The sequence below is a fragment of the Rhagoletis zephyria genome, unplaced genomic scaffold, assembly GCF_001687245.7.
Source record: "Rhagoletis zephyria isolate East Lansing unplaced genomic scaffold, Rhagoletis_zephyria_1.1 Rzeph_scaffold_00054, whole genome shotgun sequence".
Lineage (NCBI taxonomy): Eukaryota > Metazoa > Arthropoda > Insecta > Diptera > Tephritidae > Rhagoletis > Rhagoletis zephyria.
The window spans coordinates 559378-586345 of record NW_016157138.1 but is presented as its reverse complement, the minus strand read 5'-3'; the positions used below and the strand labels follow the sequence as shown (position 1 = coordinate 586345).

The following is a 26968-nucleotide window of genomic DNA, read 5'->3' as shown; positions in this document are numbered from 1 at the left end:
AAACGCTTGCTAAGCAAGGTCATTCACCCCGTAGAAAGAAATTATTAAAGGCAACAACAATAGCAACCACATAGCGCAGTCATCAGCGCTGGGCAAAAAAAAAGCAAAACTAAAAGAAAAAGTAGTGGAGAAAGGGAAAAAGTTGTAAGCGGAATGCATAAATGTATTTGTTTGTGTGTGTAATATGGGCAAAAGGCATAAAATAAACGAAATATGCGTGCACAGCAAAAATGGGCAAGTCAATATGTGAGTGAGCGCATGACACATGACACAATCGTAATGTGAAATTAAATGAGTATTTGTTATTATTTTTTTGGTATATTTGTCCATTTTGAGTAAGAGAAGAATTAATTGTGTAGTAAATTACATACATATCGCACACGATCATCAAAAGTGACACAACTCAAAATTACACTTTCGTCAGAAAATGCGAAAAACTATTTCTTAGTACACACACAAATCATATGGGCAAGGGAGACTTTACCTTAGGTTTTTTTTTAACAAATTATAATAAAAATTTGCTCAGGCTTTTGCTTAAAGGTAAATAAAAGCTCTGTATAAATTTTTAGTAAATTATTTCAAAAGTGTCAAATTTTTAGTTGTGTCACTTTTGAAGATCGTATGCGATATTTACGTAAATATGTACTTACGCACTTGAAGGTACATATGTATGTATTCACATTAGACTGGTCCAAAAACGTAGGAAAATCACCTTTTTTGATTTTTCCTGCTGCCCCCCAGAACCGAAGAATATCAAAAATAATGAGACACGTATTTTTTTACTTTGAAATCCGGTAATATTTACCCGTGCCGGCGGGGCTATTAAATTACTAAAAATTAAAAATAACCATTTTTTCAGAAGTCTTCAAAATGCTTATTCAACTTGAAAGTTTTGCTAAGTGCGTTTTTATAACCGATAATTATATCTGTTAAATACACAAATTAGTTATTTTATGTTTTCATAACCACATCACCCACCAACAGCTCAATGGATGTGTTTATTTATATCATTTTTTTTTTCATTTTACTCGAATATTTCTGTGGGTATGTGTCAACAAATTTTGATTAGGGTTGCCAGATATGTACCTATTTGGAAATATAAAATTACTTCAAGGCTAGTAAAAAAATTTGGTTTCTTCACCAAAATTAAAAGCATTTGAGGAGATTTAAAAACATTTTTGTACGGGTTACCACTTTTCTGAAAAACACAACAACGGTTGTTAAAAATTTAAGCTTACTTAATATCACTATATGAGTATAAAATTGAAGGTTTGTGCACTCCTAGGAATGGTTTTTGAAAACACATACTTTAATTTACATATTTTGTTGGATAGGGTTGCCATTTATCTATAATATTTTTTTTAAATCATGCAACATGCGCTTAATTAATATATGAGTTAAAAAAAGGTGCTAAGATAAATTAAAATGAGTGCAAATATCGTCGCTGCCGTGTCAAACTCTCGAATGTGCAAAAATGCATATTGCATAATTTCACTTAACTTACAAATTACCTCATCTTAGTTAACAGATGGGTGGCAGCCCTATTTAAAAACATGTTGGTCCAAAGCTTATGCCTACACCTTTCGTGTGATATCCGTATTGTGGTATTAAATAAGCTTAAATTTTTAATAATAATTGTTCTGTTTCTTTTTAGAAAGTTCAAAAATATTTTTAAATATCTTCAAACGCTTTAAGTTTTGATGAAGAAACTTAAATATTTTATTGAGCTTTAAATAGTTTTAAATTTTCAAATATCTGGCAACCATCTTTTAAAAGTTTTTTTACCGCAAACCTACAGAAAACATCGAGTAGCATGCAAAAAAAAAATGAAACACATCCATTGAGCTGTTCGTGCGTGATGTGGTTATGAAGACATAAACTAACTAATTTTTGTATTAACAAATAGGGTTATCGGTTATTAAAACACACTTAGCAAAATTTTTGAGTTAAATAAGCATCATAATGTTATTTTTTGAGGAAATAGTCTTCGTCGATCAAAAAATATTTATTTTTTAACGATTTTATAGAAATTTTACGAATAAATGTATTTTTCCCATGTGGCACGAGTAAATATTAATCGACTTCATAATAAAAAAACGTGTCTCCTTATTTTTGATATTCTTCAGATCTGGGTTGTGGCTAAAGGAAAAAATTTTAGAGCACCCTAATGTGCATACTGCATGTATGTAGGCACATACCTACAAATGAAGCTTTTAGGTCAAAATTTAATTGTGTAATTGAACAAAACAAATTAAGATTTTATTGTTTCCATTTCTCCGCTTTTTCCCTGCCACATGGACTAAATTATAAAAATTGTGTTAATTTTATTATTGGGTTTCTTTGCTTAAGGAAATTAATTAAGGAATTGCTTTAACCCCAATTTGTTTGCTATCAAATGAGACTATTTTTCTTGAATTTCCCATCTGAAAGCTTTTACATACTATTAAGTTTATTTCGCTAGCAGTTGCTGTTCATTTTCAACACTGTGCGCCGCACTATGTTCGATTTCGAAAAACAGGAATAAAATCAAATATCTCAAAAACGACATAAAAGCAAAAAGTAAAATTTTAAAATGTTTTATATTTTTTTTTTACCTAAAAGCAGCAAGAAGGTCTTTTTAAAGACCAAGGAAAACTTGCTTCCCAAGGAGATTCTCGGCTCATAAGAACACGGTTTCTGTTTTTTAATGTGTCTGATTTTTATTTAACAATTTTTATCATCAAATTTTTGAACTACAAAAAAAAATATTTTTATCAAAACTAAAAAAATTTACTATGATGTAGATAAATATGAGCTTTTGAAGAAATATGAGTTATAGAAAACAATACATTTTCGACAACATTTTTGTTTGGCAAATTTTTAAGAAAGGAAGCATTAAATTAAAAAAAAACGTCGAACTAAAAATTATAAATTTTTTGAATAAATAAAAAACACAAAATATTTAAAAGACTCACAAGGCGTGTTAAGCGTCTAAGAGCCATTTTCATGTAAGCTTTAACATTTATTTGCCCTTTAAACACATTTCTTCTGTATGATTATTAATTGAAAATTTTGTGTTTTATTCCATAATATATATATGTATCTACAAACTGATTTATCAAAAAATATCAATAAATACAAAATTAGTTTGATAAATAAGCAAAAGTAGCCAAAATTTATGTGGGGCTACATTTACTCCACGTTGTATAGGCGAGAATTTTAATTCACCTTGTACACCGAGGGTTAAGACATTGTGATGCTTAAAACGTCTTGTGAATCCCCTAATTGAGGGATTGTGAAAAAAATGCCTAACATTTAAGTAATCTCTAAACTTGAAAATTATTATCGAAAAATATCGATCACATTATCGATATTTTATCGACCACAAATTATTAAGCAAAATATAAAAAAGAGGTCACTGAAAAAATTTGAAATTATAAAATATAAAAAATAAAAAAAATAAAAATAAAGATATCGATTTAATCACAAAAGTTATCGAAGATAATTTTAAGAAATCATAGTAAAATTGGATTAAAAGATTATCGAAAGGATATGATCGAACAAATAGAAGTTCATTTATGGCGATTAATCTATGGTTTGTTTTTCTAAACCGATATATGTAAGTATGTATTTACATTAGAATGTGTCTAATAAAACGAATTTTTTTTTCCGGTCTCATATGAAAATTTCATTGCTGTTCGCATTCAATGTTAGTATAATAAGTGCAAGTTTGAACTAGCTAGGATTTACTGTTGATTTTTTACACTTATTATACTACAGTTGAATTGCCTACGAGGTTGTTTTTTATTTTTTATTGTTTATTAAATTAAAAAAAAAAAATTATATTCATTAAAAATTCCTACTTAGTTATGCGAGCGCTAACTAAAAAATGAAGATAGGGGGCTGAGATTTTGCCACAATTATTTTTCTGTAACCGACAACGAATTCTATTTGACACAGCCTAATGTGCAAACATAGATACACATAGCCATATCTTCTACGATCCTAATACCTATCTAAAATCCAAAGAATTAATAAAATTAAAATTTCTTGGTCATTTGGGCAAAAAAAATTAATCACTTTCATAGTTTTTTTGTTTTTTTAATTGTAATACTTGAGTATTTATACATTAACAAATTTGGAGAAATGCTATGAAAATTTAAAAAAATACGTGTACATTTGCTTTTCAAGCAGAAAAACATATTTTAATCTGAAGTTAATTCCCGATATACCATAGGACTGTCTGCATGATTTGAAATGGATCCAGTCACATATAAATACTCTATAAAAAAAAATGTTAGGACCTTTCTACATTTATTAAGGTAACGATATTTTTGTATATAAGTGATTGTATATTTATTAATTCATGTGTACATACATATGTATGTACATATATACATATTTATGTGAATAATATGCATGAAATATTTTAATATCGAATTTCGCTGCGGCAGCAAAAGCAGCTGCTTTACAAACACATGCAGCCATACACATCTGTATGTATGTACATATGTACCTTCTCATATCATATACGGTATTGGTCACATCTATAGCACGCTATTTCAAAGTGATATCGCGCCCTAACCGCCAAAATAACGTAAGCGACATTTTTTTAAAAATTTTATTTTTGATGCAGAAATATTCCTAGAGCATCTAGATGCATTTCTGCATAAAAAATAAAATTTCGAAAAAAATGTCGCTTACGTTATTTTGGCGGTTAGGGCTCGATATTTTCTGTCACTTAATTTTAAGAATTTTCAATAAAAAAAAGTTCATTGTCTTACAAACTCTACATACACCCAAACTTAAAACATTGTAGAAAACTGCAAGAAAAAGCAAAAATTTTTTATTCAAATTTCAAACTTTTTTCTTAGAAGTGCTAGAATTATTTTCAAGTATACAGGTTTAAAGCCAATTCAATTTTAATCTGACAAGTGCAAGTTTCAAGTAGCTAAAAATTACCGCTGCTTTTTTGGAATTTTCTTTTTCGAATTTGCTTCCATATAAGGAGTAAAAACGATTTGTTTTCTTCGGAAAAAATAACTAGGAAATTTTAGCCACTTGAAAATTGCACATTATCAGACTAAAATTGTATGGGCTATAAAACTGGGTATTCAAAAAAATTCTTACACTTGTGAGAAAAAAAAATTGAGATCTGGGTGTAGATTTGTCTGATCTTTTTGAAGTTTTTCACCAAGTTATAAACTTGGGTTTAAATGGGTTTTGTTAGATTAAACTGTATTTTAATTCAAAACTCTTAAAAATAAATAAATATATGTGCGTGGCAAGTAATATTACTTTGAAATTGCGTGCTATAGACATGACAAATACTGTATGTATGGACATACATATGAGTAAGTAAATTGTATACGAAAGCAACGAAAACAACAACAAATCAACCAACAGTATTACAATAACAGCTAACCGAAGTAGCAACAATGTTACACACTCACTCATTTATCTGTTTGTATCTCTTGAATATGTTTGTATGTATCTATTCGTATATGTGGGCCCTTTTCATCCACACTGCCCCCAAACGGTGAATGAACTTTTCTCTTATTGTTTTTGTTTTTTGTCCGCTTTGCGCTGTCATACGTAATACTCATTGCGCGCATACACTTTTCACCGCGCACCCCGCTTTAACGCCTAAAAACACACCAACAACCGGTACGCAATCACTCACACTTGCATTCTCTTACGTTTTGCGCGCGTTTTTGCTTCGCGCTCGCTCTCACACTACACATTGGTACTCTTTTAAGCCTATGAGCACGCTTCACAACCTAAGAGCACATCCGCCGCCGCCGTCATTGAAAGCAAGACAACTCACCGCCGAACAGCAAGCAAATATGCTAACGACAATTACGCCGACTGAATGGCAGTCTGGGTGTGTGTGATCAATGTTGGCGGTGTTGGGCCGGCAATTCAATACAACGTTGTCATTTCTGTTGCTCACGTTGCACGGATACGCCGCTCAAAAGTACGCTCTTTGCTTTTCCGTGCCGTGTCGCCGCAAATCAAAGTTGTCGTCATCGTGCGCTCTGTCTTCGACGTCGACGTCGTTATTGTCGTCTTGTCTTCTTCTTTTTCGTTTGACATCGTTGCCGTTGCCGCTGCCAATGCCGTCTTCGATATTATTATTATAAGTGTTGTTATTTGTCGACGACGTTGCCGCTGACACCACTATATGTGCGAGAGAAGTGCCCAGAATTACGCGTGAACGCGGAAATTTTCGTTGCTTGCGGTTGAAGCTATTAAAAATTTTGCATAGAATTTTTTACCAAAAAAATAAATAAAGGAAGTTAATCAATTACAAAGTGAATTTGTGGAAAATTGTTGTAATGAATTGGCGAAGGTGTTGAAGTGTGGCTGAAGGCATTTAAATATTTACTCGCAGAGTGGAGCGTGCGCTGCATTGCCGAAGTGGATTAACGGCATTCAGTGTGCATAAGGAAACGGAAGTGTAAAACGGTTTGGAAAGCACCTTTTGCGGCAGTCAGCTGTCGAGTTTAGTGGCCACTAATTGTAAGCGGCAGTGATTGTAAAAATTGTAGGTACATATGTAATGCGAAATGCGCCTTGATCGAAGTGTGAAATGCAAAGAAATTATTTGGAACGAGTGAAGTGCTGCTCGCAAAGGCAGTGAAAGCATACGAAATAATACAGATCTAAAAGAAATTTTTGGGTGGTTTATACAGTTATTTGCGAGCCAAAAATTTTATGAATACCTGAAAACAAAGGAAATTTGGTTATAAAAAAATATGTGAAAGAGCCATAAGTGAAATTTAAGGAAGAAATTTTAAAAATTATTTGAGCAGCAACAGCGAATTAATACCAACGAGTGATAAAACAAAAGAAACGAGATTTATGTAGAATGGAGAAGGAAATGCTGAATTGATTAAAAATGCTTGTAGTGTGAAAAAAAAATCGAAAAAATAAATTCATAGCAGTGGCAGTGGATAGTGCTGAATATTTTTTTTTTCTTTAAATAAAAAGAAAATAGTGTTGCATGAAAAATTATGATACCAATACCCGCATCCAAATGCATTTGATATGAAAAAATTTGTGAAAGCAACAAAAATTTTACTCTCGAATGCCGAAAAAGCATCTTATAAATTTTAAAATTTAATATGAAAAATTACAACTGCATCTTAAGTGAAAAATAGCTTGAAAAATGTTGGAAGAAAGCGAAAAATTTCTAAAAAAGAAATTTGTGTAAGCAAATAAATTGAGCTGAAATCCACCCGGAAAAGCAAAATACGATTTAGAAATTTAAAATTGTAACAGCTATAAGAAACACAAACAGATAATTCGTTTTCGCAATAAGAAAACGAGAATTTTAACAAAAAATCATAAAAGAAATCAATGAAAAAATTATGAATTAGTTTACAATAAAATTTGAAAAAGGCTTCACGCCGATATAAAAAAACGCCAAGTTGAAAACGCTTTTCGGAAAAAGTGCATACCTAAGAGTGCAAGAAAAATATTGCGAGATATTGACAAAAAAGTTTTTTGAGTGAAAGAGTTACAATCTCCGCTTAAAGCATTGTTGAAATCGTTGCAAAAGCTAAAAATCCCTAAAAGTGCATAATAGCTGGAAAAGTACCTACATATGTACATATGTAACTGAGCTTGTAAAGCGAATGCAAAATATATGTATTACGCAACGGATTTTTGTGTCATGTAAAGTGCGACTCTCAATATTTCAACACACACACGCGCACCTATAAAAGCTAAAGAAATATTGCCTACGCACAACTAAAAACGTCTAGAAACATCTTAAAGCACAGCGCATTCATAAAAAAGCAGCAGAATTCAACAAAATTTAAAACCTCTTCACAAAGATTAATTAGATTCGTGCAAAAACAACTTTCATCTCATTAAAAGTGTATTTAGAAATATTTACAAATTCAAATACCACTCACTAATAAAAAATAAAAAAAATTACACTAAATCAGCCTCAAGCCAATCAGCAGATAGAAAGCAAATTATTTAAATTAAAAACCCAGCTACTGGCAACTAAATGCGTCGTAGAAAAAAAATATTCTTCAAAATATTTATGAAAATTTTCAAAAATGGCTGCGGAAGTGGGGAAAACTAAGACGAGCTGTGAAGTTCGGTGTAGCAAGAGAGCGCCGGTAGTGTGAGAGCAAAATTGTGGAAAGCGCTTTATAAGAAAAGTAACAAATACATACAATTAATTTTGGATTATTGGGATTATCAGTGTTTCAAAAAAAAAAAAAAATACAAAAAAAAACCGAAACGCAGAAGTACTCTACCACTTTAGCATCCACGAAACGTAAAGAGAAGGATTACATTGCTAATGGTAAGTACTCGTATTACAAATATTCAATCATTATATTTTTAAATCTTTAAAAAGTTGTCTCATAAGCTCAAAGAGATTAGCAGTCGAAGTAAAAAAAACATATGGGTCGAAGAAGATGGAAGAAATTTGTATGCCTCGGTTGAGCTCACTTATTCAAAACGTCAGCTTCTCGTGCCGAATAATGTCGAAACGTTTTGTAAAATAAGGAGTATTTTTTACTCAACGAGCACGTAAACGATGCCTTTAGAATGTCGTTTGAGAAGTGGTTTTATACATTTATTTTTTTCTGCTATGTAGCAACCCATCAACTGTAACAGCGAGTGCATATGAACTTCAGTTAAATATTTAGTTCTCCAACAATGGTTAGAGCTACATACATGTACATTAAGCGAGCGGTGTCTTAGCTGTCGAATGCCCGAACTGCCGAACGCATGCTTCGTTAACGTAAAGTTTTCGTTATTTATTAGTATGTAACTTTCCTATTGAGTCCTTTTCCCATGGATTGAACTGGATGGAATGGATTTGGGTGAAGGGAAAACCCCAAATACTCAAGGCCCGTTTACATACAACTTTGGCGTTGCGTTGGCGTTGGCGTTGGTTTGACAGAACGCACGTTAAAAGTATGCTTGCTACAATGAACGCTTGGCGGCGAATCCTTGGGCCACTAAATTAACATATTAACGACAGATAAATTAATATTTCATATCAATAATTGCATTAAAAACGATATTTCTTGCCCGCACTTGATTAAAAAGGAAAAATATTTCACATAATTTTATTTATTCGCAACAGCTGACGAGCGACGCACGCGAAAAGTTGAGAGTTGGCCATCTTTTTGCTTTGTGTTGGCGTGAGCGTTGTCGAATTTTGGCTATGTGGACGGCTGCATTTGAATTCATGTATTCATAGTCAGCTGTTGAAGCGACGCCAACGCCAACGCAACGCCAAAGTTCTATGTAAACGGGCCTTCAGGATCGTTGCGCTTAAAAGCTTGGGTGGGAATTTTTCCGAAGCACTTAGTTGTTTTGTGGGGCTGCATCAACGATCGCTGTGTCTCTTCTTTATGAGTCCTCAAATCCAACTGACAGTTTCTGTAAAACCTGATCGCATAATAGGCTCTAGTCCCATTGGCTATAACACAGAGTTACAGTTTGCCAGTTTCTCAGCCAGTACGTTACCTTGAACACATAAGTCGCTAGCTATTTATTCACATCAGAATTTAGCTTTAATTTAATTAATAACGATAACGAATTAACACGTCACGAAATAAATCTGGCTGATACTTTAATTCACCACATAACAGGATTTCATTAAAAGCTTACAAATTAACGAATTAAAGATCGTGTTTTTTAAATAAAATAAATACTGGAATAAACGTAGGATCAATAAGTGTTGCCGATATCCACGCTCTCGCTCCTGGAAGTGACGAGATGTCTCAAGCTTCGACAACCTTTAGGTGGGTTCGCGGATACACCTCGTCTACTCTGTCCATCGCCGCTTTGTACAGTTCCACCGATCTACTGGCATTGCAGGAAATGGGTTTTACGTGCCACTAAAGGCAGTCATCGTTGCTATCGTCGATGAGGACTAAAACCTACTGGTCCTTAGCTATTTCCACAAAGATTCGAGTCCAATGTCCTTGTATACAGTATATTTTGTTTTGCTGCCTTTATGCTTAAGTGCACATTTAAGATACCTACCCTAAAATGCGCACTAGCGGCATTATTTTTAACATTTATAAGGAAACTCCTCCGATAGACGCATTCAACATACCTGCGCATTGGCGATACCAGCCTTAAAAGTTGTGCAACTGTTATTAACTGTCAAAGAAAGTTTTAGGTTTACCTGCACTGGCCCTACAATTACCTAATTTTACAAGCGTTTATTTATTTTGCTCATCTCGCAGAACAACGAAAATGGCTATCAATTAATGTAGTTATATAGATAATTAAGAAAATTCGCTTAAGTGCTTTTTTCGGTTAAGTGCACAAGTTTTTCGTGCAAAGAAGGATGGGCAGCTAAGCAAAATATACTGTATTTGCACTTTTCGGTGCCGATGCCGGAACTTACTCCATCGGTCTCTGGCGCTTTGTGGCCTCCGCCTTGCCATTCTGATTGATATCGAAGTCCGGAATTATTTTCTTTGCCCACGCATGTCCTCTAATCTCACAAAGTCAACCTTTGAGAGCTGATCCTCCCAGATCGATGAAGTGGCCTGGCGACGGGAAATTCTCGAAGCGGTACATCTGTCTTAGTAGGTAGCCATCGACGGACCAAGTCCTTGGAATTACCCTGGATCTACCCACCGCAAGCTCACCAGACACCCTTCGCTTAGTATCGAGTCTGCTGCAGGAACCGCATTTGTGAGAAGCACTCGCTTTTGGACTTTTCAGACCACGGGGTATCTTAGTTGTAGCGCTGGTGAGTTCATTGCTCCTGCAGTCTGACTTCGTTGATGTTTCGAGTATGCTCGGTGATGCCGTAGCTTGACGAGTTTGTGGCTCCTTCTGCCATTTATTTTGAAGTGCTGTATTGTCCCATATTGCTGTTGAAATTGTTTTCTTATCCATGGTGTAGTCCCACGAGTAGCGGAGACCAAGAACGTCCGCCCGGGCTCTGCTGTACCCGGCTAAATGTAGTTGGCTACGAAGGTCGACCGGTACCTTGAGTAAACGGTTCGTGACTGTGGTTTCGGTCATCTAAACATCCAGAAAGAGCTTATTTAAGAAGGAAGACCTTCCAAATGAGAAGATTCATGGCTCACAATCGATTTTTTTTTATATCTTTGGGTAGATGGGTCGTATGTCGGCGACTAAGTTGAAGATCGACATATCTCAGAAAATGGTTTAAGAACGCCCTACTTCAAAATATGTTTGAAAAACGCCCTATCTCAGATTGTGTTTTAAAAATGCCCTATCTGAACTGAAAATATATTGAAAATATCGAGCCTTAACCGCCAACAAGATAAAACCGACATATTTTTTTCAAAATTTTCTTTTTGATGCAGAAATATTCCTAGAGTATCTAGATACATTACTGCATCAAAATTAATATTTTGAAAAATACGTCGCTTACATATTTTTCGCGGTTAGGGCTCGGCATTTTCAATATATTTTCAGTTGAGATAGGGCGTTTTAGTTACAAATTCCGAGATAGGGCGTTTTTCAATTAAATTCTTAGAAAGGTTGCTCTTCAAACAAATTCTGAAGTATGAAACGACCGATTTTCTTGACCGATTTTCTGAGATAGAGCGTTTTCGAATCGGTTAAGTCTGTATATTCTTTTCTAAATGTGATGAAAACCTACCAATAATCTTTTAAACCTGCCATCCTACCAAGCGGAAGAAAGTATAAAATTTTGGTAGGTTAAGAGTGAAAGCGGCTTATCCAGGACGTTTTATCTTTGGGATCAGATATATTTATTCACTCAGCGGTACGTTTCAGCAACCGTAGTTCATAAATGCGCTTTCGATGATTCAGTCGCGATGCGGGAAACGTTGCGTTTTGCGCGTTTGTTTGACTCTTAGATGAGAAAATCTGTATTTATAATATGTACATTTGGCCACCGGGAAAAAAAGTTAATGTTTTTTATATATTTTTTACGAACTTAGAGAGTCGGATCCTAAAGTATGATCGATTTTCTTGTCTCGACCTCAAGTACTACGTTCTGGTACTTACACACCAGATGTCAGTAAATAAAAGTTCGCCAAAAATCAATAAAACCTTGGCTAAGAAAGTATTTTGATTCGAAGGCAATTTCGATTTTTTTTTGACCGAACGTTAGGGTCGCCCTTTTACATTGTTTCTTCATATCATCGACATTAGAAGTCGGATCTTGAGCGGAGCGTGATACATCGATGTTCGTGTCTCGTTAAGAAAATTTGGTTTGTTCATTCACCTCAAGTACCCTGCTATAGGACTTAGCTCCCAGATCTCAGTTATTATCACTATAACGTACCATTCTACATTAAAGCTCACCAAAAGCAATGCAATTTTGCTAAGGAAGTATTTCGCTTATTTCGATTCGAACTATTTAAAAAAAAAATGTATTGCCGAATGCATGTAGGTTTCATCGAAAAATGTAATGTAAATGTAGGTTCAGCAATTTTCTTTTTCTAAATGGGATTTTCAAGGTGGTATGGTTTAATGAAGGGGTCCATACATATGTACATTTTTAAGTTTATCACAAAGAGTAGCAAATACTGACTGTATGTACTTCATACTTTTTAAAATTTGTAGTTTCCTTTTGTTTGTAATTCTAGCTTTTTATGCTTTTATATACATACATACAAATCTACATATGAACTAACATTAACTATTCCATTACTTGTTTTTAGGTGACAAAACTTATGCTACTACAAACAAAAAATTCTACGCGTCAATTCGAAGTGATTAATCAGTGTGTAAATTGTAAATAAATGGCAATAAATATTGTAGTAATGTACCCATGGGTACATATATAATACAAAAATAGATAACATACACATACATATGTGCATTTGTAAGCAACATAAGTAAGTGAAAACTAAATATTAAAAATTTAAAAGTTTAAGTAGAAATTTGTAAATTTGCTACGCCACGATACCCAATTGTGTTCAATTCTCGTACTAAATATTAAATATACGAAAAGTATTCACAAAACAAATGTTTCCCTACAAGTATATACATGCATATTAAAGAAAAAAAAATAATAGTTTAAAATTTTTTACTAAGAAAAGTTATAGAATTTACAAAATAAAATACACAGAAATTTTAACGTCGACGAAAAACAAACCAGAAAGATATAGATGAATCGAAAAACATATACTCCAAAATAAAATCATTGAAAAGCTGCATCTTGAAAACGATAAACGGAGGAGGTAAACAATAAAAGGAAAAAAAAAAAACGAAAGCTGTTATGAAAAAGTAATTGTTGATTTCAATTAATATTTAAAAGCTACAGTGAAAACCGTGTAAAACGCACACAACGAATGTTTAAGTGCGAAAGTGCAAATATTTTTAATAATTCACACTCTTCTACATACATACATACCAGAAAGGAAGAGCGTAAGTAAGTTGTTCGAGCTGTAAAAGCGAATTCAACACAATTCTTTGCTATACAAATATTTTTGTGAAAAATACAGCACCGAAAGTGGAAAAAATATTTAACAACAAAGAATTCTGTTTGATTCATCATTGTGTTACCACAAAAAAAAAAAAAATGTAATAAAGTGCTTACCGAAATAATAATCAAAAAAAATATATTACATATAAAAGTTTTTGTAGTGATGTGTGGCTTCTTTGTTCTGTAAGAATTTCGTTGTGTTACTTGGCTACATAAATACATACATACATACATACTTACAACACAAAGGCAAAATAAATTGGACGAAAGATGACGAATTCATGTAAAGATGCTGCAAGCGATTGAACAATTAAGGTGAGTGTCAAGAGACATTTGTTTTGTAAAATAAAATAATTGAGACATTTTAATTGATCGTTGTCTTCATTTTGAGATATGAGTGCGTCGTTGACTAAATTTTTAGGCAATAATTGTATATGAGGGCAGTTAACAAAGATTTATTTATGTAGATATTTTTTCCTAGAGAAAAATTTGAAATAAACGAGGCCGTAACTAAAGTGTTTTTAAAATTGCCGGTTTTAGGGAGCTACTTTTCAGTGCTAATTTTCTTAACAGAAAAACTATGGATTTTGATTGCAAAATTCTAATAGTGCGAAATTGTTGCGTGACATGATCACAATGATCAGATAGTATTTATGGTCGCCCCAAGAACCTTAAAGTTTCGAAAGTTCACAAAAAAGGAAACAAAAAATCAGGGACGTGAACCGGTTTTGAAACGGAAAACCGCTTTTTTCTATTAAATAACTGAACCATTAACCGAACCGAAATTTTCCACAAACGTTTGTCCGAACCAATTTCCATAAAGGTTCGTTTCAACCAATTTTCAATAGACACATTTACCCAATTTTTGATTTTTGTTAAACATGGTAATACATACCATGTTTGTTTACCATGTGGCAATATCAAATGCAATATCAAAGGCAACCCATCTGATTTAACAGACACTCGACACTTAAACTTGCGCGTTATTTTTTTTTTATTTACGAACCGTTAAACCCAACCGAAATACCGGTTCAAAGACCAAAAAAATATGCTTTGTCGAACCAGTCCAAAAGCGCCAAAACGGTTCGAATCGCTGAACCGAACCTACCAAATTTTTTTATCCGGTTTACGTCCCTGAAAAGATCCAAAAAGCAACGCTATTTTCTAATAGGTTATAAAACCGCGCATTAAAAATCTTTCTGGAAAATCTTAAGAATGGAATAAAAGAACCACGATTTGTAAGTTTTTCCGAAACTTTAAGGGTCTGGTGGTGACTGTAAATATTATTCTATCGGAAGACGATTTAACAAGGTTGAATATGAACATGTTACGTAACTTTTCCTCACTATTATAATTTCAAAATGTAAAATTAGATTTTTCCCGCTTCACCTTAATGTTTATTCCTGTACCAAAAAGATGAATGCAAACCATGTTATATTGGTTTGTACTCGATTTTCGGCTTTCGCATATTATCGCCATAAATGGTTCTGCTATGACAGTCTAATTGCCAAAATATAAAAGGTGAGCTAGATTGGCCAATAAGGTCTCATATATGTAGACCAATATGGTGTTGACAGCTGTCAATGCAAAAGCACGTTTGAGGAAGAAGCAATGGTTCCAAGTTTAATAAGCATTTTTGAATACTGCGTCAGTCTTGCAAGTAACCCCGAGCTTAGCGCCCTAGTCACCTCTAGAGGAAATACTTGATGGTAGTACCGAAGGGAACAGTGCTTATACCCATAACGACCAAAACACATTCCACGGAAGAAGTTTATAAGTTTTCGGTCGTCGCTAATTTAGATGGTAGAAGTTTTGGTTCCTGATTTTGATGCTTACTTTACACAAAAGAATGAAGAGATAAGCGATATTTCCATAAATTGCTAGACTTACTTAATTAATTAGTATCATGAGCTCGTTGAGAATTCCAAGCAAATATACCATTTTAATGAAATTACCACACGCCGTCTTTCTGCAATAAATGCTTTAAATTTTTCTTCCTATTGCTTTCGTCATAGCAAATTTCTGTTATTTGCAATATTTATATTAACAAAATGTAAGCAATTGTTTTATGTATTTAACGTAGATATTATTAATGTATATTGTATGTAGTGGTTTATATCAATGGCTGTGCACTTCTCAATTGAATTGCCGCATAGTTGCCACATTCATGACCTCCCCCACGGCGTGAATGAGTGAGTGAGCACACTAAAACGTTTGCGAAAAACGAATGCGAATAGTTTAGCGGACGCGCATTGATGTTGCATAAAAATGCAAAAGTGGTGCATATACAAATCAACTATGGCAAAGGCTTACGTAATGCATACATTCATATACAGGCGATTTTTTTGCAACAGAGCGACATGACGTAGTCGTCGCTTATTTGTTAGGCTGTACTAATTTCCATTGCTTTCGCTGTGCGCTGGCATTATTGTTGTTGTTGTTGCTGCTGTTGCATTTAATTAAGCCGGCTGTAAAGTTAAAAGCGTTAGTTGCAGTGGCGGCGGCGACAATGGTGGCGGCGGCGACAATGGTGGCGGCTAGCGGCAGGCGGTTAGCGTTCGACGGCTGCACGCTCAGTTAGGTGGCAACGACGCGTGTTGCATGTTGGTGGGGGTAGTGGTTTGCTTTTGTTGTTGGTTAATTTTTTGCTGGCTAGCTATTGCTGCTGTCAGCCGGTGGTCGCGCAATTGCAGCCTTTGTTGTGCTTTCTTTGGTTTTTAAAACTTTTTTTATGCTTTTTTTAAGCTTTTTTGTTTGCGAATTTTCATTTGCAACAGTTGTTGTTTTTATTATTGCATTTTTATATGTACATATGTATAGCTATGTCCATGTGCAACGCTATTGCGTTTGATTTGTTTTTGCCTCTCTTATTTAGCTATACGCTGTGCTAGCAGCAATCAACTGCGTAATTTGTTGTTGCTATTTAATATAAGCGATATTTTTTCGTTGTTCCGCTTGTCATTGCGTCGTCGCCTCAGACAAGGAAGTAACGTAAAGTGTTAATTTCCATACGCATACAGTGACTCAAAGAAGTGAGCACGTGTTTTTTTAAGTATTCGTAAACTTTTCGAGCTAAATTTTTTTGGTTATTTTTCTATAAAAGTACCAAACCATATAAACGAGTAACCAAAACCATATAGATCACAGTTTCAAACTTTATACCTATTAGGGATGTGCCGAATAAAGATTTTGCCGGATAACCGGGTTCCGAATATTCTGTAAAAAATAAGAGCCGGTATACTGCTGCTCTTAATAAATTTCACAATATTGTTATATTAGTTTTTTTTGTTTAGCTAGATTATCTGTTTTTTTCGAGCTGAACTATCCAATACTTAACTAAGAATACAAAATTTCTCCTCTGAAATCCAAGTTATGATATAATCCTGTATTAAAAAGATAATTTCTCCGTCTGCAACCAGGATTTATCGATTATTTTTGGTAAATGGAGGAGAACCATCAAACAAAAAAGATAAAGAAAAATTAACGCTGCTAAGAAAAACACCTAATTGAACTTTTTATTATTTTAAAAGGTGATGAAAATTGAACTAATATGCATGGTTACATATCGTTTCGCTCCCCGAACCGCCCGTAAGGCTTCATTATTGCAATATTTTGTGACACACGTCACGTCTGACATCAATAAATCTAAAAACTGGGTAGACGGTGAACTATGTAAATAATTCGAAAATATAAATCAGTTAGGGCCGAATTCTAGTGAAAGATTCTATTGAAGAGCGAACCGAGGTTAATTAGCAATACTTTGGCGAAATCGCCAACGGCTCTGATACTGATTCCAGTTTTTGTAGGGATGTGGATACCCAAACGATGGAGGAATGGCGAAATATTTACAGCTACCCTTATACCCAGACAAGAAGATCCTTTAATTTGGTGAAATCATAGACGGCCGCTGTGGTGCAGCGGTTACCAGTACGCGCTAACATTCCGCAGGGCCTGGGTTCAAGCCAATATAAAAAAAAAAATAAAAAAAATTGTTTAGTGTTTAGTGCATCGGGTGGCATTTATGTTGAAAATAAAAACGGGTTCTTGACTGGTAATGCGGAAATGCTTCTTTTTATAATGAAAAATATATAAATTTTTAACTCCTAATTATTAATTAGATACTATTAAATTTGATTATAGAAATAAAAAAAATAAAAATTTGAAATAGATAAAATTTTCTATAATCGAAATCCGGAAATCTGACCGGATTTCAGCCAGTATCCGGCCGTATAGTCGGATAACAGAAAAAAGACCGGATAAGCCGGATTCCGGATTTCTACCCTATACCTGGCACATCCCTACTTTATATCTACAAAATTTAGAAAATTTCAAAAATTTCATCTGAGTCTTTGGATTTTTATAGCCCATACAATTTTTGTCTGATGGAATGCAAGTTTCAAACGGCTAAAAGATAACCTTGACTTTTGAGATATATATTTTTTTTTGGTGACGAATTTTTACACTTTTTTCCATATAAGCATACATTTCTTATGAAATAAAATTCGGTAGACCCGCAACAAAATTTCAACAAAGCAATGCCAGTTTTTATAAATTTCACTTGTTATTTAAAAAAAAAAAACGCAAAAGCACTGTAAAAAAACGTATTTCTCAAAAATGAACTCTCTTTTTTAGCCGGTTGAAACCTGCACGGTATTTTTGTAGAAAAATAATAAAAAAATTCAACTACGAAAACATTATGATTTTAAAAAATTCAACACGTGGTCATTGTTTGAGTCACTGTATATGTGTATGTAGTGCATCATACAAATCTACATATAATCATATACATACGTACATATATGCGCTATAACTACAAGCAAAGGCCGGTATTAACAAAAAAAGCTGCTTGCTCTGTGCGCAGCAAAATTATAAACATTTATGCATATGGCAATTTGTATACTCGTATAATACATATGTACATGCATAATATGCACATAAATACTTATGTACGTATGTATGTGCGCAGTGCCTCTGCTATGTCTCTTAATTTGTTTACCAGCTTTACGTCTCTCTCTCTCCCTCTAAAAAATTTCCAAATTTACTGCAAAATTTTTGCGGTTCACACTTTGGCACATACGTATGTATGTATGTATTTGCTGTATATTTTTTTGTTGCAATTGTTATTGCTATAGCTGCATATGTATTCTTTCATTTTCGTGCATATATAATGTGACCCATGGGCGTAGCCAGGTAGGGCAGGGGGTGCTCGAGCCCCCCCTAACTTTAAAATTTGCCTTATATATATATAAAATAGTACCCTGAAATGCCAGCTTAATAGGGTCGAGCCCCCCCTAAATTTCATTCTGGCTACGCCGATGATGTGACCAACTATGTCATAGCTCCAAGAAGTACAGGTTAGGTTCGGTTAAGTTAACGCCGCGAGCCGATTACGAAATTTCGAATGCGGCTAATTTCGATACCTGAGAGCTCAGTGTTTCGTGTCAATGTCCTGTCAGAACCCCCATCACTAGCCCTTGAGAGGTAACGTATTTTAAAGTGCCACGTCATCTTTTTCTTTTTTATGTCACAAAAGGACCCGGTTTCCCTTAAACTAATAGCAGTTCGTCCTGCGACAATTCTCTCTACAATATCCGTAGGCGCCGTGTTCAATATATGTATGTTAAGTGCCAGTGTAAGTGTGACTCCTAATGTTCCGCTAATTCCTGTTTTACAAGTGTAGCCTTCTCTAGTAAGTTCCACCAGACAAGGGCTCCTTGAAGCAATATAGGCTTAAATCTTGTTTCCAAGAGCTAATGAATTAATTAGGACGAGAGATCTCTCCACTTTTACCCATAGTTCCACTACAGCAGTACAAGGCAACCGACACCTTTCCTATCCTTTCCTCAATGTTAGGCTTCTACGACATTCGCCGTTGATCGCCCACCCTGCTACCTGGTTCAGATAACCTTGAGACAGATCAGAAAGGGTGTACAGAAATCGTCGCTTAAACAAAAGTTCCACATCATCTATATAGGCGATCACCCGACAGTCCACTTTTCCAGTTCCTCTAGAAGGTCGTTTACAATCGCAATCTAGAGCAGGGGAGAGAGAACACCACTTTATGGAGTGCTCCTATTTATTGACTCTGCGCTGAGTGCAGGCGCTCCCCCACTCGGCCGCGACAGTTCTGTCACGGAGTAAGCTATGGATAAGCCTTATTAGGCTTTATTGCAATAAACACATTAAGCTCTGGAAATACAGTCAAGAGGAATCGCGTTTCTTAAGTACAGGTCTATCAGTCTCTCTAAAGTTTTTAGCAAAAGTGGTTTCAGCCAAAACGAAGAGACTGATAGGCCTAAAATCCTAAGGGAAACATGAGAGCTTTTTCTGGCCTTCGGGATGCTCGCAACGCTGACTACCCTCTAAGTCTTGGTGATGTACCCGGTCCTCACGCAGTTCGCATAAATAGGATCCAACCAATTGCACGACACCTTCAGAGCCCTTTGCAGCTGCGCAGGTATGATGCCATCGGTCCCCGCCAACTTTAAGGGTTTGAACGAATTTAACGCCCAGGCAATGTGACGATCATCCAGAAGATCGGAGAAGTACAGGACCTGAAGTATAAAATATCGCAAAGAAGTATATTTGACTGGACTTCGAAGTACGAAGTACAAGAGCGAAAAAAAAGTACTGTACTTCCGAAAGAAGTACGGTTGGTCACTTTATGCATATAAAATACAACCTTGGAATTGCTTTCTCGCTTTGCTTTATCTTTGGTCGTCTCCTCGTACGCTTTTATAAATCCATGAAATATAATTTACTATGTAATTTATTTAGTTGACAAAGGTCACCTCATATGATGTAGAGGTGGAGAACACATCGATGGCACTAGCGATGCATCGATGTTTTTGCATTTTTGTCTATCGATGTTTCTTTTGTACACCTCTGCGCATGTAAAATTAAATAATATTAGTTTCTAGTTTATAACTTTTCTAAACAAAAATCAAAATATTTTTTAAGACTTGTCTCTTTTTAATAGTTTTATGTTTATCCAGGTGAATAAAAATGTTACGTTTTTAAAAGATTTTATTTAACGTCACTTAAATAATATATCTCCTAGAATTTAGCTATCAATTTTAACCAACCTCCCGATGAGCTAGAGACTTGAAACTTTAGACTTAAAGTATGTTTACATATAAATATACATATAAATATATATATGATCGTTTTTTAATCACCCCGTTTACACAGGCAAATCTCAGATTATTAGCCGCCAAATTTGCTGTGCTTGTTATTTTCACAACTCAAGGAAAAGTTAAGCCTCCTCTCTGTGATCAATTTTTGGTAATATTAAGCAATTCAAATATATCTTAACTTAATATTTTATTAAAAATACGTATTTTTCTAGCTAGCGTCTATTTCATATTCGGCATTTCTCTTCTTCTTCGCAAAAATAATCGACAAAACTAGGTTGGACACCGAAAAGTAATCGGTTTAATCTGAGATTATTTTATAATTACAGATTAACGAGGGACGAATTTTGTATGGCTAATCTCTTTCTAATTACAGATTAAGGAGTTAAAGCATAAACAGACAACAGCGTTAACCCGGATCAACTCGGGAATTTACTGCAGTTGATCCGGATCAAGTCCGAATTAATCCGGATCAACGCTGCCGTCTGTTTAAGCTTTTAAGCTCGAAAATGAGGATAATCTACTTATATGCAAACCTAGTATTAGCGCGAAACACGATGATAATGTTATATGAAAGACGAATTAATCCACTAGATGGCGCAGGATTAGAGATGTCTGAAAAACCCATATTTACCGACATCTCCGTCTTCTTGTGGCTCACACTTGGACGGTTGGGCCTCATATAAGCTCTGCAAGCGCTGGGTAAAAGTAAGGACGTGTGCAATTGATAAATCCTTTTGGCCTAGGATGGGAGCGTAGCCTCAGCTCTCGCTTCTGGTAGGGGTTTGAGAGGCCACTGTGCGATTGATATTCACGCGGTAAGGTTAGAAATATTACTTAATAACTGCTGTATGTAGTAGCTGCATGGAGGTTGGGGAGGTAGGATCACCTCAGCACTTTCCATTAGATTGACCGGCCCCCACGAGGCTAAAGCTCGCACTTGCTGACTGATCCGGAGGACCTCTGAGACATTCATGGAATTAAGCTCTTAGCCTGAATGTGCATCCAGTAATATTAAGCCTCCTTTTTTAATAACGATATACCGCACCTGATGACGTTCGCTGGTGTACCATATTCTGCAGTTCTTCCAGTTCAGATTCTAATTGAATATGCACCAAAAGATCTTAAAATTTTATGGGCTTATTATTGCAACCCGGAAGGCACAGCTCCATAAACCTGGCACGTAGTACTTCCTCCGGTTCTTGAAACTCATAGAATCACTGTAAAAACAGCTCGCTAGAAATGTCTAAGGTATATCACAGATACCTATTTTCTTTGTGAATATTTTACCAAGCTGATTAGAACACAAAAGTTACATATGTATGTACATTCTTAATTTATAACGTACATATTATTGTATAGATAACACTTGGCTGAACAAACAATTGCCATTCGAACTCAACACTCTGATAAGTTCACATAAGTACATGTGTATGTACATGTGTATGCGCTGGTACCCCTTATCAGTCATTGAACTTTCACGAACTAATGCAACTATCAAAGAAATGGCTACACTACTCAAGACGATCACTTCAAAGTGCAAACTAACACATCTGCATACTTTCATGCGAACATTTGTTTAACCAACTACCTACGCACAAAACAATTTATCGCTTTTATTAAAATCTTATCGATACGTGAACCTCACTAAAACCGCGAGTATTTTATGATACTTGATTTCGCATAGCGTTTGGCGAACCATCACACAGTCGGTCGCTACATAGACTCGTATTCTATGCAACTAGAAGAAAATGAAAGTAAAACGACTGGAAAAACCGCATTTGCAAGCAAGCAACAACAATACGAGTAAAGATCACGATCACTTGAACTTGGCGTGTGACTAGCGGATTTGGCTAAGTAGTAATCAGCGGCTAAGAAGAAAAGTAAAAAAAAAAATGAGAAGAAAAACAAACAAGAACACAGAAAAAGAAAAGCCATTCACTGATTTATATGTTTACTGCTGTGATCTTTGTTTGCTGATCTTGCTGTGAATGCTGGAGAGAGATTGTAGTTGCTGTACAACAGGTACGGGGTAGCGGGCTTGACAAGAGCACGATTGCAGAAAAACTAGTAGATAATAAGAATAAAAGTAGTAATCGCTTGCAATAAGCAGAACAAGAATATATCTGAAGATCACAAGCTTGTCGCGCGCCATTGCGTTCAGCGAAAGAATTTTCTCGCTTTCAATAAACTTGCGCTCATTGGGAGCAGTGTTGCCGCGCATAATTTTTAGTGGTAGCCAAATTCCTTTAAAAAAGGGCTAAAAAACAGCTAAAAAAAAGCCGTCGTGGCTAAAAATGGTAGCTAAAATTTTTTACTTACATATACATATATAAGTATACACGTAAACATTTTCAATAAGTAATGGTATATGAAAACAATGAACTCTAAAAAATAGCTAATATTTTATCCAACCAAAAACCTTTTTGTATAAAATGGGAAATATACGACACCAGCTTGCTGGTTCCATCAAAATAAAAGCGTAAGGAACATACAATATGTGTATGTATATATATCAGTCTTTCTTAGTTTAAAAATTCTTCTCTTACATAAATGCAAAAAAAAAAAACAAATTAACCATATACAACTTTTTCATGCCAAGTATGAATGAATTCTAAAAAGGGCTAAAAAAGGGCTAGGGGCAATTTTAAATTTATGTGGCCAAAAAAAGTATGTGGTTGCTAAATCTAGCCACCAAAGGACTAAAACGGCAACACTGATTGGGAGTGTCTGCTTGGAATGTTGGTGAGCGCAGAACAATGCAGGCGCCAAGTAATAAATGAAGCAAATAAATATAAATTTTCAACAATATATAATCAACAGTTTTAAAAAAATTTTATATTTTTTTCTTCATACATTTATTTTTACCGGCAAAACTGTTGATTATATAGAAAAACGTTATATGAACAGATTAAAGGAATTGTAATTTTTAATTTTTTTAAATTTGTTTGAGCAAAATCGGACTAGTGGTTCTCGAGTTATGTCAAAAAAAGACCACCAAAGGTGACAATTTCCCCTATATGATAGTTATATATATATCTCGATTCCTAGACGTGACCCAGCGAAACGCCGGGACACGTATAACTTGTTTTTGACCGATATAACATTTCCCGTTGGTTTCATCCCATCCCGATTTTGACTGTCGCATAGTGTAATAAATTAAGCGAAATCAAAATAGAATGAGTATGTATATTTGTTAATTTTTTTTTATATTTATTTTAATTTAATCATTTTTACGCTAATAACGAATACACTATTTATCGCTGGTATAAATTCATTTGCTTCATCAAATAGTTCTACAACATCAACATCCTTCAAATCGTTTGCTGTAGGTTCCAGCAACATTGAATTTTAGCAATTGCCATTAAAGAAATAAGGAACATCGGCCTTGTTATAGCAGCACACAATTCATACGCAGACTTTCTTGTGGAAAAGTTTCCCTCCATTGAAAATTTTTCTAAAGCTTCTACAACTTCAGGAAATTTTGTTGAAAATTTCCTGATAGCCTTATATTTTTTCGACCATCTTGTTTCACAGCCACCTAGCTGCGCACTTGGTTATGGCATGCCTCTGGCTACAGATCTGGTATTTGGTAGCCGGGCGAGCAAAAGAAAACTCCCGAGGAGGCTGTACAGCTTCAGGTAAGAGTTTCGGTCGGTTGGACCTGCACGGCGAAGGTCTGTTCGGTAATCAATGCAGCCAGTAAGCGCACCGCAGCCTCCTCTGTATCAGCCTCCTTGCTTCTGATGCACCTACATATACATACATATATACCGATGAATGTGGCGGGTAGATTTCGACTAGCTTCCTCCTGCATATACTCTACGGGTATTCCTTTAAGTGGAACTGATCTCCAAAGCCAGACCAGAGTGATTGAAGTCATGTAGTCAGCATAGTGGCAAGCGTGGAACGATTACCCTCAAAGAATCAAATAGTTTTGCTTAATTCCGGGTGGACAGACGTCTAGTATTGAGGAAAAAGAGGTGGAGTCCAGACCTGCCCCTCCACTCATATTCTGGTCAGCTTAAGGAATACTAAATTCGTAATAAACTCAGAGTTTGTACACTTTAATAACAACACAAGTTTCCTTTTCGCACCGGATAATATGATCCACTTATGATCTAGACAGGCTCCAAGTAGCTTTTTTCCCCTCAAAAATTCGTGAGAGGCTACCATTGATAGTAATGACTAGTGAACTTATTCACAGACTGGTCGAAGTTTGTCAGAATGATAAATAGATATGTTTTTGATTTTTCAGATTACTGTAGCCTTCTGGCAGAAATGACAACCCTTAAGGAAGAAGTCAATTGGCTGATCATCTCTTTGACGTCATTTGGGAAAGTCGGAATTTATTCTAAAGTTCAAGCATAGGTATGAAATCGCATCTAACTCAAGGCGCACTCCAAATTAATAATTAGATTTTTACGGCCACCAAGCCAGAGTTTCAATGAAAACAAATGCAAAAGGATTGAATTAGCTAAGAGGAGAACCCTGCAGATAGTCTTAACCAGCACGAAAACTGACTGCTTAAAGCCGAACCGTCTCCCACGTTAGAAGACATATCTATGAAATAACCGTCGGTATCCAGACTTAAATTTAACCGACACTCAACCAGTAATACCAGTCCTTTTCGGAGTCCAGACATAACCTGTAGCAGAGGAAGAGCTTCAGTTGTTTTGCAGGACCTCGTAATACATCTAGCTGAGTTAAGATCTGGATATTTTGGCAGGTTAAACTCCGAACTACTCTAAATTGACGTCAAAATCCCAAATACAAGACACGGAGTTCCTCGGCCCAATGCTAACTATATCTTAATTTGTCCCCTCAAAATCACAGGGTGCTCCCTTTTTCTTTGGTTAGATCCGCCGAAGCTGCGTATTTCCTGCCGAAGCTTTTGCCTTTTATATCTCAGAAACCAAAAATTTCTCTAACAAAGGAAATTCTTACGGGAGTCCCTGGAACGATTTCTGTGAAAGTTCTCCCCATGTGTACGAGTAGGAAACTATATCGCATCGCTTCAGTCGCTGCACTACTCTTGCTAAACTCAAACGATAGGCAAATACTTATTGAAGGAATTATTGATCTCCGCTCCATGGATATTACAAGATGAATTTCGTTATTTGCTTGAACTGGTTTTAAAGGTACACAGTAGGTAAAACCCCTTACACGGTGCCAAAAAGTGCCCAGAGCTTGAGCGTATGGACGAACATTTCAACCTAGTGTAACTTGGTTCGTTGGTTGGTTGCTGCGCCTCCATTTTGGCGCACTTGTCGCGGAGATATTTTGGCTACGAACTTCCTATATTCCTAGGTCGAACCATTTCGATTCTCTAATGAATCTGCCGATTTCGTTTATTTCAGCTCCTGATAGGTCGGTTACTTCTGGTAGGTTTTCCTAATGTCTTATGTCTAATGTTCGAAGGGCCTCGGCATTCACATAGGAAATGCTGGACACTTTCTTCGCTATCTTCTAGTTGACAGTTGCGGCAAATCATATTATGGGGTAGACCTATTTTTGCCGCATGCTTGCCTATGGGCCAGTGCCCTGTGATGGTTTCTCCAATCTAAATACCTCTGGCCTTGATCTACTAAGCTGGTCCAAGGTTTTTGGTTCTGTTATAGTCAGACCATAGTACTCTCAATATCTTACAAGTCTGTATATCTGACCACCTGCGTCTATTGCGAATAGCGCCGCCTGGATGTCAGAATATATTGTATATTTTATTGTACAGGCTTCTAGCATCCCTAGAACTTCCGCTCGGAAGATGCTTGTATTATTTCCAAACCGTAGAGACAGAGCCACGCCGTGCTCCTTGGAGTAGACTCCCGCTCCCACACCGCAATTCATATTGGATCCGTCGGTGTATATAGAGATCGCCTCTCGGTCGACCACTCAGTATATTCTCCAGTCCCTTCCTGATGGGAATAGCACTTGCACGTTACAGCTGAAGTCCAAATTGCCTACCATTTAATCTGTCTTCCTACTTAATTGCATTTGATTTATGATCAATCCTTATCCGAAGTGTCTAGTCCTCCAAAGACCTACTCGCTGAGTCTGACCGCCGATTTCATAGCCACTTCTTTCAGGTGGAGATCAATAAGAATTAAATTGAGGATGGCATTAAGAGCTTCTGCCGGGCAAGCTCATAATGCTCCTGTTACTCCTGATCTGGCTGCCCTATGTATGTACACAGTCGTGGTAATATTGGATACGAGACACTCCTTCATCGAAAAGTGTCTTTGCATTTGCCAAACTTCACGCGGAAAGCAAAATTTTCACACATTTTGTTTTCCAGATTTTCCACGCTTTCGCCAACACTTCAACGCACGAACGATGTGATCAGAGTTCATTGTGATACATAAAACAAAATGCAGGCAGACAAAAACAGGCAAAATGAAGCAGAAAAAAGTGGATTTGCCGCTACTTAACT

The 26968-nt window shown here is 35.5% G+C and overlaps 1 protein-coding gene across 1 annotated transcript in view; it reads left to right on the top strand.

The window, feature by feature from the left end:
• The first annotated feature begins 7127 nt into the window (after positions 1–7127).
• LOC108368844 (homeobox protein 10-like) overlaps positions 7128–26968 on the top strand; it is a 323531-nt gene continuing 303690 nt past the window's right edge. Inside the window, exons 1-2 of the mRNA XM_017623781.1 lie at positions 7128–8302; positions 12639–13720. Of these exons, the coding sequence (XP_017479270.1) occupies positions 13695–13720 (26 nt within the window). The 5' untranslated portion in view covers positions 7128–8302; positions 12639–13694. The remainder of the gene's footprint in view (positions 8303–12638; positions 13721–26968) is intronic.